Below are 16,852 nucleotides of genomic sequence, written 5' to 3'. Positions count from 1 at the left end.
TTCTGAAAAAAGGTTCTTTTGAATTAAAAAAAAAAAAAAAAGAAAGAAAGTAAAACCAGCGGGGGGAAAAAATTGAACGAGGAGCATGAACGCCATCCCAAGATCCAAATACAGTACATTTCAAATAATATTTGCAGTTATTAGGTTGAAGAGAGGCGAAAAATAGCAATAAAATAAGACGTTCACACACGTTCTGCAGACGCCTTTTATCCACTTTTGTCTCTTAAAATTGTGAGACATGAAAAAATAAATTTCGACTTTGAGCTCCATGCACGCAGAGCTCAGGGACAGAGAGCCGGCAAACAGATGGAAAACAGTAGAGGCGTGGGGGGAGGGGCTGAGCTGCCTTGCTCAAGGCCACCTGGGCAGGCGGGCCCCTTCATGATGATGACTGTGATCCATGAGCGTGTGTCCCCTTCTGCTCCGCTGTACATTTGCATTCCTATTCAAATCAGAGCGCCGAAGCCAAACATCATCTGTCAGCGGTGTCACATGAATCAGCCTCATTTACATAACGTCAGAGAGAGAGAGAGAGAGAGAGAGAGAGAGAGAGAGAGAGAGAGAGAGAGAGAGAGGGGGTCCTATCTTCCAGGTGGTGCAAAGTGTCTTTTCTAGTTTCTTGGTTCAGCTGAAAGTGACTGAGCAGCAAACAGCAGCTCTGAGGTCAGCGCTGCAGGTCTCTCTGCTGTCTGAAGCTCATTATCAAGACAGTGATGGTGGCCTCCATAGGGGGCGCCGGCGAGCGTCCGCTCTGCTTGTCCCGTATGGAAGTAAACTGATACAGCAGTTACCGAGTAGTGGAGAAGGGGTAGAATTTAAATAAGCATATGCTTCTTTCTACTCCTTTTTGGACATGTTTTGTTGTTTCGACTGTTCTGTATTGTTTTGTTTTTTTCACATGTTCAAAATAAAGCCTTCATTCATTCATTCATTCATTCATCCCACACACAGGGACGCTGCTTCACCTCAGGGAGCTCAGATGGAGCCGTAGATGATCTGCTCGGGAGCTTTCACTCGGTGAACGAGCAGATCCGTCTCCTTCCTTCTTACCTGGAGAATCCTCCATTAGAACAGCAGCCCACCAAGGTGTGACACACCTGGCTGTTAGAGGGGACGGGAGACAGCGTTCTGATTGGTTTACTGCATGTTACGCCCAAAACACAGCCAGGATTAATGAAGCAACCAATTTTTCTTGCGTCAGTGTCTTTAAATGTGTCAGAAACTCTGCCTTCTTATAAAATCCACCTGGAAAGCCAGAGCTCCTCTGAACAGCCTCTCTCTCTAGTTTGTGTCTGTAAAGTCTGATGAGGCTGTGATTCTCCTAGAGGTCACTAGAGGTCATTTTCTACAGCGACGTCCAGTGTGACAAAAGTCTCTGCCTGCAGTGAAATGGCTGCTATGGGGGCCAACATCATCACACAGGAATCAAATGTGGCTCATTGAATCCACAAGAGTCTCAGCTTTCCAGTCAAAGCCAACTGATGCAGCTCCAAGACTGTTTAGGCCCCAGTCTGCACACACACACCATTTTACAACAGGCCACAAGAACACATGTGGACTGCAGGCTTTGGGGCCCAAACTGCATGGGATTAGCAGAAGGCCAGAGGTCGGGGAACACCTTTTAAAATTTAGCATAACGTTAGTTTCCTCCTTTTTCCTGGAATAAGGAGCTCCAAGGTGGAAAAACAAGGATTTGGATGCCGAAATCCCACCGGCTGACTATTCCTGTGCGCTGTAATCCCGGGCTTCCTCCTGACAATACAAACAAGCGTTGCTGATGTAAGACGTCGTCCAAACACACGTACATGTCGCTGCCTTAGCCTGTGTGCCTCGTGGTAATCTCCTGTAATCTGCAAAGTCTCTCAGGCGGTGTTTTGAGCATGACGAGGTTTCCTGTGCGTCTCCGGCTCGTTCACACACACACACACACACACACACACCAGGTTTGGGTGTGACTCAGGATGATCAGCGTGGAGGCTGATGTGATGCTGATGTGATGACATCTTCGATCAAAGAGACATCACATGCAGAATGAACTGCGTCACATTATAGGATAATTACCTTCTAACTAGATACTGATCAGCAGTATTTCATTGTTGGGGAGTTTTGGAGGAATTTAAATTGTGGAAGACTGGGTATCTTTTTTTTTCCTCTACCAATGTCTTTGCTATGAATGTTGATTTTAAGGCATCAAAAAGTATTGAAAGTGTTGTAAAAATGTTGGATTTCCACATTAGAACCCATCTTTTCTTGGTGCCATTGGTACAGCTGGACAAAAATATCAATTTTCTGCTTAGGCGCAATCTTCACTTGAACAATCTGAGTTATTAAAACCGTGAAATCGATCTTTTTATGATCAATGTGTCGTATTAAGACTTGTTTGTAGAGCACCTCGCCTGCTGATCTGCCTGCCTACGGAAACTTGGTTGTTTTGAACGAATGAATGGATTGAAGTCAGAGCCGTCCAGCCTGCAGGCGGACGACTTGATGCCTTTAGGATCCATACGGAGTTAATTCCAGTAAAATCTGATTAAAATTGGGAAGTTGTGAATTGGATTCGAAGTTAAAAATCATTGCCAACCACCGTCGGTGAGTTTAGACGGATCACATGGAGAATCCTCGGGCCTGCATGCAGAGTCACAGACCGGCTCCTCCACATTGTTTTAACGTCCTGCAGCTGAATCTGAAACATCAGAGCCGGCGTCAGTGTGCTAACATCAGCTGATCTCAGATCAGCGGGTGCAGAGACGCTCGGGCCGGTTTCTCAGCTTCTTCTGTCAACAGCCAAACTTTCAAGACGCGCCGCCCCACCGCGAGCCGAGCGGCTGTTTGAATATTTAAAGCATCAGAGCAGAGACGCCCCTCCCCTTCATTTAAACCCAAGAAAAGCTGCTGTCCTCCCAGCAGCACTGATCTGATGTTTAAATATGTCGTTTTAATAATCATACAGTAATATAATACAATGATTTCTAATATTATGGTACTTTTCTGGTTATTTTTTGCTATTTTAGAGTTGTTTTTTTTAAATAATTTCCATGGATTTTTTTGGTAATTTTTCAGTTCATTATTACTATAATCATTATCATCATTATCATTGTCATTATTATTAAGTTAGTATTTTTTTTTTTTTTTTTTTTTTTTTTTTTTTTTTTGCTGACTTACTTATCATCTTTTTATCCCATGTTTCTGAAAGACTTTGCAAATGCACTTGATTTCTTTTGGTTAAATGGGAAATCAGCACAAAATTTGTAAAGAAGAAAAAGAAAATCACTGGAATATTACCCAAAAATTGGTTAGAACATTCACAACAAAAACACTTCCTGAAAATAAAGGGTGAAAAAAGAAAAACAAAACAAAACAAAACAAACAAACAAACAAACAGAAAAAAGTTTATAATTATTCTAAGTATATGTTTAAAGTTAAATTACATGACGTTTACCATAGAATTGAAAAAAAAAAATAGAATTAAAAAAATAAAAAAGAATTCAAGAAAATTTCAAAAACATTGTCTACAAAAATTAAGTAAAAATAAATCAAGTAAATTCTGTAAAAAAAAAAAAAAAGAAAAAAGAAAAAAAGAAGAAAAAACACTTTCAAAATAAAAGCCTGCCCACATCATCCTGGCTTCCAAAGAGTAAAAGCACCTCAGACAAACACCTCCACCGCTCTTTCCCCTGCCCTCCTCCTCCTCCTCCTTCCATCCTGGCCTTTTTACTTTCCAATCCCCAATATCTGCTGCCCTTTCCTTCTCCTCCTCCTCCTCCTCCTAATCCTCCTCCTGCTCTTCCTCCTCTCCCCTGGTCTCATTAGCTGTCACTAGACTCTCCCTGCAGCCGTGTGAAGGTCAGTGTTTTATGCACCAATAAAGCCTGGCTCATCCAGCTGATCCCTCCAGGCTAAAGGGGGGGACAGAGGACCTCCAGCCCCAGAGGAGAGCTTCATTCCTGCAGTAAATCACCCTCTCGCTGCCCCCCCCCCCGCCCCGCCCAGCTTCACACCACATCCAAACAAGGCACTGAAGCCAAAACAGCATGTGTCAGACCTGCGATAATCTCCATATTTTGCAAATTTTTTAATAACTCAGGTCGCAGCCAACTGTTCAGGCTGTGGAGAGAAAAGGGAGAGTGGGAGCGTTTGAGCCCAGAGGGAAAGCTTCAGTCACAAGGTTAATGTCACGACCCCTGAGACCGAGCCAGGGAACAAACCAGAAAGCAGACCAGGGCTGAACACTGACTATTACCTCCACTGTCAAGTCATCGATTATTTTATGATGAAGAAAATGAATCATTTAGTCAATAAAATTTGATAAAATTCCATCCTATCAAGCCACTAAGCTCCTTTACTTCATTTATATATATATATATATATATATATTTTTTTTTTTTTTTTTTTTTTTTTTTTTTTGATTGATTGATTGATTTGAGTGTCATGCACTTTCTGGTGCCCAGCCCATATGGGCTTACAAGACATTTATATTTATAATTCATCCAGGGCTGCAACTACTGGTCAGTTTCATTGTGGGTTTGATCTATTAATCTGTTTTTGATCAGCCCTTTAGTGTAGAAAGTGTGGAAAATGAAGCCAAAGTCACATCTGCAAATGTCTTGCGTCAGTCTGACCAGCAGCTAAAAAAAACCCAAAATATTAATTTTATAGCAATATGAGAGGAGAAAAGGAAGACAGTCGTAGCATCAGACTGAGCACCTGAAGCCCCACGGGAGAGCCTCATATCCTGGGTAACTTTCATCATCCTGCCCCGTCTCAAAGCTCCAGACAGAGCCAGGCACCAGGAGGCGACTGTGGCCCCCAACCCCCCGAGGGAGTGCCTCTGTCCTGGGATTAGCCTCCAGCGCCCTGCCCCCCCTCTCCGAGCATCACGCGATGAAAAATCCCCTGCAGCTGCTCGTGTCAGTGAAATGATAAATACGATTATTGATCTGTGAAGTTCATTACTAGTAATTGACCTCAGATGGACACTTTGAACAACCATGTTCTTAATTCAGTGTATGTCATCGCAATATCTGCAGTTAAATAATCATAATTAGACAATATAACTGAATAATATGACATATGAGACAATGTATTCATAGGTTGTTCTCTGGTTTGTTTGCATAAATTTAATTTAATTTATCTGAATGCCGCTGGTAAATGAAGCAAGTCCAAGTTTAATTGTCCAAATGATGATTTTCTTTAAATTTGTCTTGTGCCGTGATCTTTTAAGTTTTGGTAGTCTCATCTTCATTGTTAAAATTGTGTTTTTCTACAAACAAGGTGAAAAAAAATCTGCCAGTGAGATGAGATAATCCCATTTGTTTCCAGCTCTAATCAACGTGTTTCCAGATTTTTCATGAATCAAATGTCATTTTCAGGCAGATTTTCACCTTGTTTGAGGAAAAATGTGATTTTTAATGCTGAAGAGGAGACTAAATGGCCTGTTAAGGATGACATTTCTTGAATTAGAGTTGATCATTTCTATCCCTTTTGGTGAAACTCATCTTAAACCCAAACTGTGCTGCCATGACGCTGAAAGCTGGTTTTGTCCTTTGCGAAGGCCGAGACTGATTGAGTTTTTGGAGGCCGGACGTCTGACAGCAGCTGTTATGACTGGCAGCCTCTCTCTGCCTGCGATGGGCCAGCTGAGCAAAGCAGCAGAAAAAAAAAAAACTGAAATGAAGTGAGTCCTCCTCGCTCTGTTTCCCCTGAACACCAGCTGCTCGGAAACCACCTGAAGAACCGTGAAGAACCACGAACCCGACTGTGAGATGAGATAATCCAACTTCCAGAGCCGCTTCATAAACACATCAGTGTGTTGAAACGAGGCAGAAGGAGGCAGATCAGCCACGAGGAGCGAGAAAACACTGGACGCAAGCTGATTAGCGTCGCAAACAAGCGGGATTATCTCATCGCCACTGGTGGATTTTTGACCTTGTTGGAGGAAAAATCGAGATTTGACCGCTGAGGATGAGACTGAATGCCATGTAACAGAGTTAATTAGTGCCGTTTTGTGTTTCTCTGAACTTTGAAAATTCAACACAGCAGCAACACGACTGAGAAACGCTGAGATGCGGTCGCCGAGATGTAGAAGAAATTCAAACATGCCTCACAAAAATGTACAGTAAGATAGATAATGTAAGGAGGTTTAAGTCACTGGTTGATAAAAACCTTCACAGACAGGATGATGATGATGATGATGATGATGATGATGATAATTAACTTGAGAGATCTTGAAGGGGAACCTGGGCTTGTTGCAGCAGCCATAACACGACACATCATAACCTGATGGATCCGAATCCTCCCATTTTCCTCTCAAAATAGACGTGTGGCTTTCTAGAGTGAGCCGTCCCTTCAGTTGCCATGGAGCTTGACGTTCATGTGGAATTTGATTGGCCACTTTCGATAATTAACATCTTCACTCATTTATTGTGTAAAAAAGCCAAACGTCGTCTGATTCCAGCTTCACGGAGACACTCAGATTGTCCGTTCACATCGTTTTCTCCGTTCACATCTTGATAAAATTACAAAAATGAATCACTTTGGTCACTTCCCATCAGGTTTGGCTTCATTTTTGACTTCCTGTTATTTAATTTTTTTTCTGTCTGTTCCCATCAATGGATAGATGAACGCACTACTTAACAGACGGAGAGGATGAGAGATGTCATGCATACTAAGCAGGGAGTTTAAGCTGATTCCCCCTTTTCTTCTGAGTCTCCAGGAGCAAGACCTATCAGCATGAACCAAACACACACACACACACACACACACACACACACACACACACACACACACACACACACACACTCGACCCTTTCTCCCATATAAGCTCAAACTTGTCCAACATGAGCCCTCGTCCCATCAGCTCTCCTGTATTTTTCATACGGGACGTTTAATTTTATCCCCCCTGTGAAAACTTCCTTTCATGGGTTTTTCCCCCCTTCGTTTTCATTCATTCCTTATTTAGAACAAAATAAAGGAATTTTTGGCAGAACAGCCAAAACATTAGTCAAAGAAAGATGACACACTCACCATATGCCACTTTACCCAAAGCACCATCAGTATCAGTTAGGGGGGAAAAAATCACTGCAGTGTTCCTGTTACAACATCTGAAGGTAGTCAGTTCTACTTTGTGGTATCACTGTAATATTTCCATAATATTCCCATTGGAGTAAATACAGTGTTTCTATTAGCCAGAGATCTTATATCCAACTTTATGGTGTTTATGCAAAAATCTCCATGTTAAGAAGCCATGTAGTGTCACATTTAGTGTCTAAATCTTGCTTTTCTTCAAGTAAGGTATAATCTGCCAGTGCAATGAGATAATCCCAGTGCAGTTTCACTTGTTTCAGTCTAAATGTGTTGAAATGAGGCAGAATGAGGCAGATCAGCCACGAGGATCAAGAAAATGACACTTGATTCAAGAAAAAAAAAAATCTGGAAACAAGTGGGATTATCTCATTAACACTGGCAGATTTTTTTTTTTTTTTTTTTTTTACCTTGAAGAAAAAGAACATTTAAACACTGATACTGAGACTGACTGACTGAATTCCTGTAGTAATTTATCTAATGTCTGTATGTGGTATGACTGAATAATGAGTTTGCAGTAACCTTTGCATGCTTTATAATTTCATTTATTGCTATAATATCACCATAATCTGACCTCATCATACAAATTGTACTGTGTTTTTCCTCCTGTCAGGTCACTGTAATATCCTTATAGGGATTAATAATAATGTCTGTGGTAGATTACGTTCCTTTCCTATGATATCCCTATAATATTCCTGTATGATATGATGCATAAACTGTGACATTTTAGAGCATCCTCCCGAAATTTACTATGGAATCATCACCACGACTGGGTTCGAAATGAGTGCGTGTGTATTTTAATCCCTGCAGGAGTGAAACCTCCGGTAAGGCACCGCCGGAGGATCCATCCATTAAAGGAGCATCCCACCGCATTTAATAACAAATTCAATTAAGTTGCAGTTCTCCATAGAGTCAGCAGATCTGCTCGGGTCCCAGAGCTGCACGGCCGAACTGTAGCTGCTGCTGCCTTGTTGCATCAGGCAGAGGGAAATAAAAAATGCAACATGCAATATAATATGCAAATGAAAAAATAAAAAAAACAACAATGCATATTTAATTGATTTGCAGCTGCTGTATGTGACTGATGCTCATTCATTGTTCATTGGAGATGCAGGCGACAACAGCAAGGCAAATAGTGAGCGATCAATAAGCACGCGCACACACGCACGCGCGCGCACACGCGCATGCACACGCACACGCACGCACTTACCTTCCCTGTCGCACAGCTGCAGGTTGTCCAGGCTCTTGAGGTCCACGCACGGACTGGTGGGACTGGTCAGGCTGTGTGGAAGCTCCATGATCTTCCACCCAGCGGCACCACTTCAGTGATGGAGATTAAAACACAAACAAACAAACAAACAATAAAACAACAACAACTGTTTATGCTCCTCCTGTCAGCCGCTGGTTTGTGGTGTGTTTTTTGGATCTTTGTATCGTCCGTTTCTTTGTGCTCATCCGGATCAGATCCGCTCCGCTCCGCCGCTGCGTGCCGCAGGAAGTCAGACTGTCCGAGCCGCCTCTCTCTCTCTCTCTCTCTCTCTCTCTCTCTCTCTCTCTCTCTCTCTCTCTCTCTCTCTCACCGGAGCGTCAGCGCAGCAACGTCACGGCCACATGAAGAGAGAGAGAGAGAGAGAGAGAGAGAGAGAGAGAGAGAGAGAGACAGACAGAGAGAGAGAGAGAGAGATCCACTTTGTTTCCACGACCTAAATGTAAAAAAAGCAATTATAAAAATGATAATAAGAACAACAATAATAGCCTAAGAATGGTAATAACAGATATTACACTTCACATTGTTAAATATATCTAGGAGAAAAAGGCTGTATATTTATTGCCTTTAATTATGTTAAATGATATGATATGATGTGATTGTATGATTTTATTGAGCTGTTTTGAACTCTCATCTATCTCTATTTTCTGTGTTCATCTGGTGGTTTTATTCTATTCATTTTTTTCCCCTTGTCAACACAAATCTGAGTTTCATGCAAATAAAGCTCATTTGACCTGAATTTAAATGGAAGAGACAGAGACAGGGGGAGAGGGAGAGACAGTCACAGAATTTGAAGTTTGAAGTTTTGCTCCTGTGGATCAGATAGATTATCTTGAGATAGATTATGAATTAGCTGCCAATCATATTTTGATCATTTGAGCAGCCTGCAGATCATTTTTAAAGGCAGAATGAGTCTGATTGGTCGTTGTGGTTTGTAAACACAACATTCATAGTTGGCTACTCCTCCCTGGCTAAGCTAACCGTTGGCAGCCAGTTTTCCCTTCCTTAAGATGGTGACGGAATGGAATGACCGCCCCATCATCGGAAGCATTCCATTACCATCCTAGGAAAAAAATCTTTGCTCTTCATCCTGCTACTCTCCCTCAGCGCTCGCCAGCGGCTGAAAGCTCAACTCCAGATTCACTGGAGCGACGCCCAGAAGAGTCCCGAGCTCAGCAACACAAGAAAATCCAGGCAGAGGGCAGGGACTCTGCAGACACACACGCGCACACACACACACACACACACACACACTAACACACACTGCTAGTGGCTCACAGTCTACTAAAAGATCCTGCTGGCTCGTTAGCCTGCTAACAGTTTGTTAGCTGATTCTACCTCATCCTTCGGTTCACTTTCACTTTAAATCTTATATTTTTAACCCATTTTCATTTTCATTTTCATTTTCATTTTCATTTTGCACACACTTTTCATTTTCCAGCCTGGTTTCTGTATTTCACCATTTTTCACCATGACGGCACCGGATTTGGATCTTTGTGACGCCACTTCAAAAACCCACTTCAAAAACCGTTAACAAGCAGTGGATATTGATGATTAGCCTCTGTAATTTTGTGGAACAGGCCTACTCGTTGTAAAACCATAGCTCATGTCTAATAGTTACATGCTATTATGGATATTGCAAATTGTTACATCATTTCTTACATAATGTTAAACAGCTGTGGTGCTCTTAGTTTTGTGTGTGTCGCTGTTTGGGTTGAAGTTCAAGTTCAGTTTCTAAAGCCCAATTTTTTTTATTTTTTTTTTAAATCATAATTTATTCATTAGAATCACCTCTAAAACAATTGGGCTTCATTTGTTTTAGTTTTTGATAACGGCTGAATTACAAAGCTTGTTTGTTTTTTTTGTTTTTTTTGATGGATGTTATTACGTTTGCAACCTAAACGCTTGATTGCCTCAATATGGTTTGCAAGGATAAACTCATTTTTCTCATTTTCTTTTTAATGGCGCTATCGTTTTTGATGAACAGACGTGCCGAAGGAAAATATGAGGAGCCAAAACAAAGTTCTCCACTAAAGTCTGTGAACTGAAACCGAAATGAAAAAGTCAAATGAAAGAGAGAGAGAGAGAGAGAGAGAGAGAGAGAGAGAGGATAGAACCGTTTATTTCAGCTTTGACTTCAGGAGGATGATTAGTTCTTTCCCTCTGCCTACAAGCAAAGGAACTTGTTCCACAGATGAATAATTAATGAGACGGAGGGGAAGCCACAAGTGTCTATTCATCATCTGCAGAGGGGAGGAAAGGCGAGGAGGAGGACCGAGCGGGAGGAAGAGGAGGATGAGGAGGAGGAGGGAGGAGAGGGGGGATTAGGGGCGGGAGTGAAAAGTGAATTAAACGAGTGCTTATATAAGCAGATTATCCAGAAGAAAAAACCTCCAGCGCGTCCAGCCAGCTCGGCCACGGATCATGTAAACCTTTGACTGAGAGAGCGCACACACACACACACACACACACATGCATAGAAGCACAGAACACACACTCTGTCCCTCGATAATCCCATTCATCTCTGTGCTCTGAACAATTTAATTAGATGACCTCACACACACACCAATTGTCACTTTTTCAAAAGCCAAATGCAGGCCTGTTTTTTGTGTTTGCGGTGTCCATCCTGACGCCCGGCCCGGCAGAGGACATCACGTCGTGGGCTGCGGGTCGGGATGTGAGAGGAGAGTAAATATGGTCCATATTGAGCCGCCGTGGCTCGGCCAGCGCACAGATGGAAGATGAAATACGTGACAAATCCTTTAAGTCGGGCCCTGCGCACAGCTGAGCGGAGCCCTGCCGGTCGGCCTCCACTTGCACCAACATGTCTCTCCGAGGCAGACGGACGGAGAAACGTGCTCGCTGGTGGAGTTGAATCCACAGAGCCTCGGTTCTCAGTGATGTTTGCCACTCCATCAGCATCTTTCCGAGCCCCCCCGCCCTCAGAGGACAAGCAACAAATCTGAAAATGGTTTTCCGACGGTCAGGAACGACGTTAATGAGCTGACTCCCAAAGTATCTGGCAGCAAATCATCCCAGCTGATGCCCGTTTGCCAACCGTGGTGATCGTCCCAGACTCAGGAAAACAGGCTGGCCGTAGAAAACCTACTGAAATGCAGTTAGCATGGGACATCAACCTATGATTCCCAGCTACTGCAGCAATTACAGCTTTGTGTTTTTCATTAGTTTTTATTTTTGTCTTAAGGTCAGCTCAGTTTCAGTTTAGTTTCTAGAGCAGGTTTGCTGGTTTCAGTTTAGTTTTCACTTCAAATTGTTTCGTTTTAGTTTCGCTCTTTAGTTTCAGTTTTAGTTTGACGAGAGTTTTTCTTCATGTCAGTGTTAGTTGGAGTGAGTTTTTTATTCTAATCAGGGTAATGTTTGTCAGAATAGGTAATAGTCTCAATTAACATCAGCACCAACGCAAACTGACCGACAGCAACACTAAACACATTTTCTGAAAATTTTTAGTTTATATTATGGAGTTTTGTTGGCACACAATATCATTTCTAGTTTTTTTTTTCAACTAGTTTTAGTTGTTAGTTTAGTTTGAGTTAACTAGAATAACCCTGGCCAGCAACTTTCTGAGCGACCAATAGCAGCTTTCTTTGGAAACGAGCTGCTGGCACTGAATTTGACTGAAGCCGTGGGGAAAAGCCGAGAGGTTAGAGAGCAGGTAGCTAGCAGGCTGTTATGAAAACTAAAGTGCATTTTATACTTCAGCTTAGGGTGACCTTATTTTCAAACCCCGAAACCGGTACAATTATTTCAGCACTTCAGCTTCAGCATCACGGACAGCAGCTCGGCAGACGAAAAACTGTTTTGGCTCCCGAAATCCACCAAAAGCAAGCATAACAACTGTATAATGACACACAAAACACAAGGATTGCATTGCACTGTGGTGTAAAATGAAACACAAGGTATTTGTCAGTGTGTGCAGGCTGTGACTGTGACACACTGAATTCTCTGTCACCACTGTTTGGACCGTAGCATCATTAGATTCTGCAGAAAAGCGCTGAACTTTTTGTGTAACCTGCTATGTTTGATTTAAAATGTGGTAACGACAACACACATAAAGAGCGTGTCGATCAAGACGTTTCTGTGGGAATCTGCGAGCAAAATCCGTGTTGATCACGACGTCGCCGGCTTCCAACGGTCACAGCGTGAAAAGTCGAGGTCATATCGCTTCAATTCTGGCATTAGATTCAGCAGAAAACACTGAGCATTTTGGGTATATAGGGGTATATACTGTCGGTATATAGGAGAGTACCTGCTGGACCCCTGTCCCTAGCTGTGTTTAGGTTTTACCACTAGGAGGCTCCAGTAGGTGTGTTCTGAAAAAAGTCAGTAAGTCAGTGATGTTTGATTTTGTCGTTCTTCCCCCTGCTAGCGGTGGTCCAGCGATGAAAACAGGGTCTGCATGGAAACTGACACCATTTGACATGAGTTTGGGTTTGAAAAGTGCGTTATGTCAAATGTACAGAGAGGCTAAGGCAGCGTCCAGAACAGTTTCCTCCAGAAACCTGCTGTCAACTTTGCTGCTCTGTTTTCACCACAGACTTGTGGCAGGAGCAGAGCGGAGATGTGGGCAGTGACCTGGGGCCTGAAGCGCGCTGCCAATCTGCTCAACATAAACTTGTTTCACTGTTTCGATCAGCACAGTGGAAAAATAAAGCGATCCGCCTGCTGCCAGCAGAATCCACGTCTGTCCACAGGAAATAATGCCATTTTTGAAGAAAAAAAAATGCTACACAGTCTGAACCCCCCTAGATCTTACATCGTCCACTGTCCTTTACATTTTATATAGCAGCAGGGCTTGACAAACTGGCTCATTATCAACACTGGTTACTGGTTCGAATCCCTGGGCCAGCTGGAAAAATGCACAAGGAGAGAGCGAATAATGATAAAAAAGAAAGGCTGTGTTGTGCTTGAACAGTTCACCAAACCCCCGGCAGCAGCAGACTGTAGTTGTGGGCTTTTGGGAAGCTCTCAGGTGTGAATGTTAGGTTTCTGTATGAATGTGAAGCAGGACATTAGGCATACGCAGCCGACTTCCCCTGAATAAATAAAGGCTGAAACTAAAATCAGACGCAGGAGATGCTCTGCTCTCTGTACTGTGTGTACTGTGTGTCTGTTCATCTCCCTGAGACAAATTCTTGTACTTGTGATTTCACTTTTTGATTAAAAACGAAGTGTAACATGAATCTCTGAGGACTTCCACAACCAGTTTGGCTCATGTTGGGAAGATACAAGATACAGGATTTGCTCCAGCTGCAACCAAGCTAAGCTGAAGCAACACAGATTTAGAAGATGAGCGGTACAATCCCTTCACAACACGGTTCTCCTCAGAGATTTCATTGCTGCATCTGGAGCTTGTACATTTTTCCACAGATAGCAGCTGTATCAGCTTCCTCTGCATGAAAGCCAAAATAAAAAGTGTTTTCAAATCTCATTTGGATGACTTTGGATTGACCGGTGCTTCAGTGATTAGCCTGTAGCTTTGTTTAGTCAATTAACTGGAAATTAGCTGATCATAATTTCAGTAATTGATTAATAGTTTTAGTCATTTATCGAGCAAAAACTCAAACTATTGTTGATGTCAGCTTCACTAACGGCGCCTACAGACTGTGAGACTTCAGCAATCTTACAATCGAGTTTACTGCAGGCCAAACTGTGTGACATGGATCTGATAACCCTGACATCAGTTTTGATGTATGTCGACTGTACGATGATCACATGACTGAATCTTATTGGCCACGACACACGTCAATATACAAGAAGATGTCATCGGCATACGTGATCACTCTGCGCCGCTGTAGTGGTGAACTATGAAACTCAGTAAGAATGGAGCCTTGCAGCAGTGAATCATATTAATTATTCATATAAGGTGATGTTAAAGAAGAAGAGGAGAATGTGGACCTGGTCATTTTGTTCTTTGTTGGGATCCCAAACATTTCATTTTGCTCGTTTTGCCTCCATCATTTGGTTTAGCTCCAGTGTCGCGTTGATCAGTGTTGTCATTTTATGCTGCATTCCTATTGGTTTGTCAGCAGATGTAGGTCATAACAGCCGTCACATTGTGAGATGGTTCCCCTAACTTTCTGACACAGGCTAGGATTAGGGTTGATGGGTTGGGTGATGAAATCATCTTTGAACCTCCCCCACAGTGCGACGCAGGACCACCTTTTTGAAGCCGCGACTGAAGATATCGGCACGTTTCTTCCATGTTGGTCATCTTTCATGTGGAACAGCCCAAAATCACACCATGTATACCCAGGTTAAGATCACAAAGATCATTTTCCCTGTTCATATCTTTATAAAATTAATTCTTTGGGGGTTAATTTGGTGCTAGTCAAACTAAGGAAGGCATGTGAAAACTGATTTCCCATGAACGTTCAGCATTTTTTTCACACTTTATTCACTAAAAAAGAGAGGAGGAGGGTCAATAAATGAATCAGTAATTAAAATAATCATTAGTTACAGCTGTATATGCAATGTTAGGGTTAGGGTTAGGATGAAGTAGGATGCTCAATAAACTGCCACGAAACCCAGACTTACCGTACGGCCAGTGGAGTCTGCTGGTCACTCGGCGTATCAGACTGAGATTAAATCTGCTGCCACTCTGCATCAGTCAGAGTGTCAAACCTCCCTGCCAGAGCTCATCAAGGCCAAAACACATTTACATTTTCTGACATTTCGCTGATGCTCGTCCGAAGTGATTTACAGAGCGCGAGCGGGCCTGCAGGGCTCCGTTTGATCAAAGCTGCTTCATCAAACGCATGGCAGCTGCTGCGGGCTATATAAAAAAATAAACTGTTAAAAATCAGTGGACTGAACCTGTGATCTTTTTGGTTGCAGGGCAGCCTCTCCTTCCACCAGGTCACTTTTCAATAAAATCCACCTTAAAGTAGAATTATTCCTGCAAGATATTCCAGTGATTACAGCTTTCTCTGGTTGGCCCATGATTTAGAGGAGAGGAGCTCAAAAAAGAGGAGGAAGAAAACTTGATGAACATGAAAAATGAAGTTCCTTAAAAAACTGTGTGACAAAAAACACAATAAAACTAGACTCTATTTATAATTACTACAGGCAAAATCAGATTGTGTTTTAATGCAAGAGTTACAAGAAAATTATTGGAAATGTTTCACCAGAAAAGAAGTAAAGCATTACCAGGAAATTCACCAAAAAAAAAAAAAAAAAAAAAAAAAAAAAAACAGAAGTTACCACAAAATTATTCCCAAAAATTTGGTAAACAAGTGGGATTATCTCATCCCACTGGCAGATTTTGTTTATGGTATTTGAAGAAAAACAGGATTTGAATGCTGGAGCTGAGACTGGACGACTGGCTGGTGACTTTTTGTGGTGCTGAAATTCCTTGAGGCATAAAAATGCAAATATTCCCCGAGCACATAAACACTCTCCAGTTTATTTTCAACCAGACAGATCCAGTGTTTCTTTTCACTTTTTATTTGGCTTCCAGCTATGGGACTGCACCACTGCAAATACTGAATATAAAAAAATATAATTTAATATAATGATAATACAATATTTAAAATGATTGAATTGAGATGATTGATGGGGTAAACCTTGTTTTCAGTTTTCAGTTCCTCAGGTTTCGGCTCCTGTGGTGAGAGGAGGAGGCTGCTTGGCTCGGAGGTTTAATAATAATGAACGGGCTGGCCGGCTGCCGGCGGACTCGAGCTGTCGGAGGCGCTCGGCTGCCTGGACTTGGCTCAGGGAGCGTCTGGCCAGCCTTGACAGCTCTGGGCCTCAAGCGCCGACTTACAGCAGGAGTTTGTGAAGCCGGAGTTATTTTAAAAGTACCTGTTTACTGCAGCGATGAGTGTGATGGTGATGAGGCTGAGTCGGCAGATCTGAGGCACTGATGATCACCGTCAAAGACGTCACTGAGGGTTTAAAGGGTTTTACACTGAAAAAAAAAAAAAATCAATCTCCATGTTAACAAGTCATCCAGTCTCACCTTCAGGGGTCAAATCTTGTTTTCCTTTAAACAAGGTGAAAAATCTGCCAGTGGGATTAGATAATCCCACTTGTTACTTTTGTTGAATCAAGAGTCATTTTCTTGATTGGAGAGGCTGATCTGCTTTATTCTGCTTTTTTTTCAACATATTTAACATATTTATACTTGTTCCTACACACACACACACACACACACAAAAAAAAAAAATCCTGAAAAAGTGAAACTGTCTTGTAAAGCTCTGACATGATAGTATGGATTTTTTTTTTTTTTTTAATGTAAAGAAAAATAAGATCGGAGACCAAAGGATTTGTTAAGATGGAGCATTTTTGCAGAGAGGATAATGTTCAGTTTTGATGTAGCCTTTGTTCTCTGAGTGAGCAGCCTGTCTCTGCACTCTGCATATTCTATGTGTAAAGGGGCTTCATCTCCCATAAATATGGAAGATGCAACGAGTCCTCCAATAGTTAGACCAAAAGTACTTGGTTAAGGTTAGGGAAAGGCCAGTGTTAGGGAAAGGTTAGCTAGCT

The 16,852-nt window shown here is 42.2% G+C and overlaps 1 protein-coding gene across 2 annotated transcripts in view; it reads right to left on the bottom strand.

Annotated features, from left to right (window-relative positions):
• The window catches only part of LOC115377969 (phytanoyl-CoA hydroxylase-interacting protein-like), a 31,033-nt gene extending 22,583 nt beyond the window's left edge, over positions 1–8,450 (bottom strand). For both annotated transcript variants that reach the window (XM_030078054.1, XM_030078055.1), the window contains exon 1: positions 8,291–8,450. In XM_030078054.1, coding sequence (XP_029933914.1) covers positions 8,291–8,378 — 88 coding nt within the window. In that variant the 5' untranslated portion in view covers positions 8,379–8,450. The remainder of the gene's footprint in view (positions 1–8,290) is intronic.
• Between the last annotated feature and the right edge of the window lie 8,402 nt (positions 8,451–16,852).

Source organism: Myripristis murdjan, chromosome 19 (genome assembly GCF_902150065.1).
Source record: "Myripristis murdjan chromosome 19, fMyrMur1.1, whole genome shotgun sequence".
NCBI lineage: Eukaryota > Metazoa > Chordata > Actinopteri > Holocentriformes > Holocentridae > Myripristis > Myripristis murdjan.
Note: the sequence above shows the minus strand (reverse complement) of the source record. Positions and strands in the feature narration are given on the sequence as shown.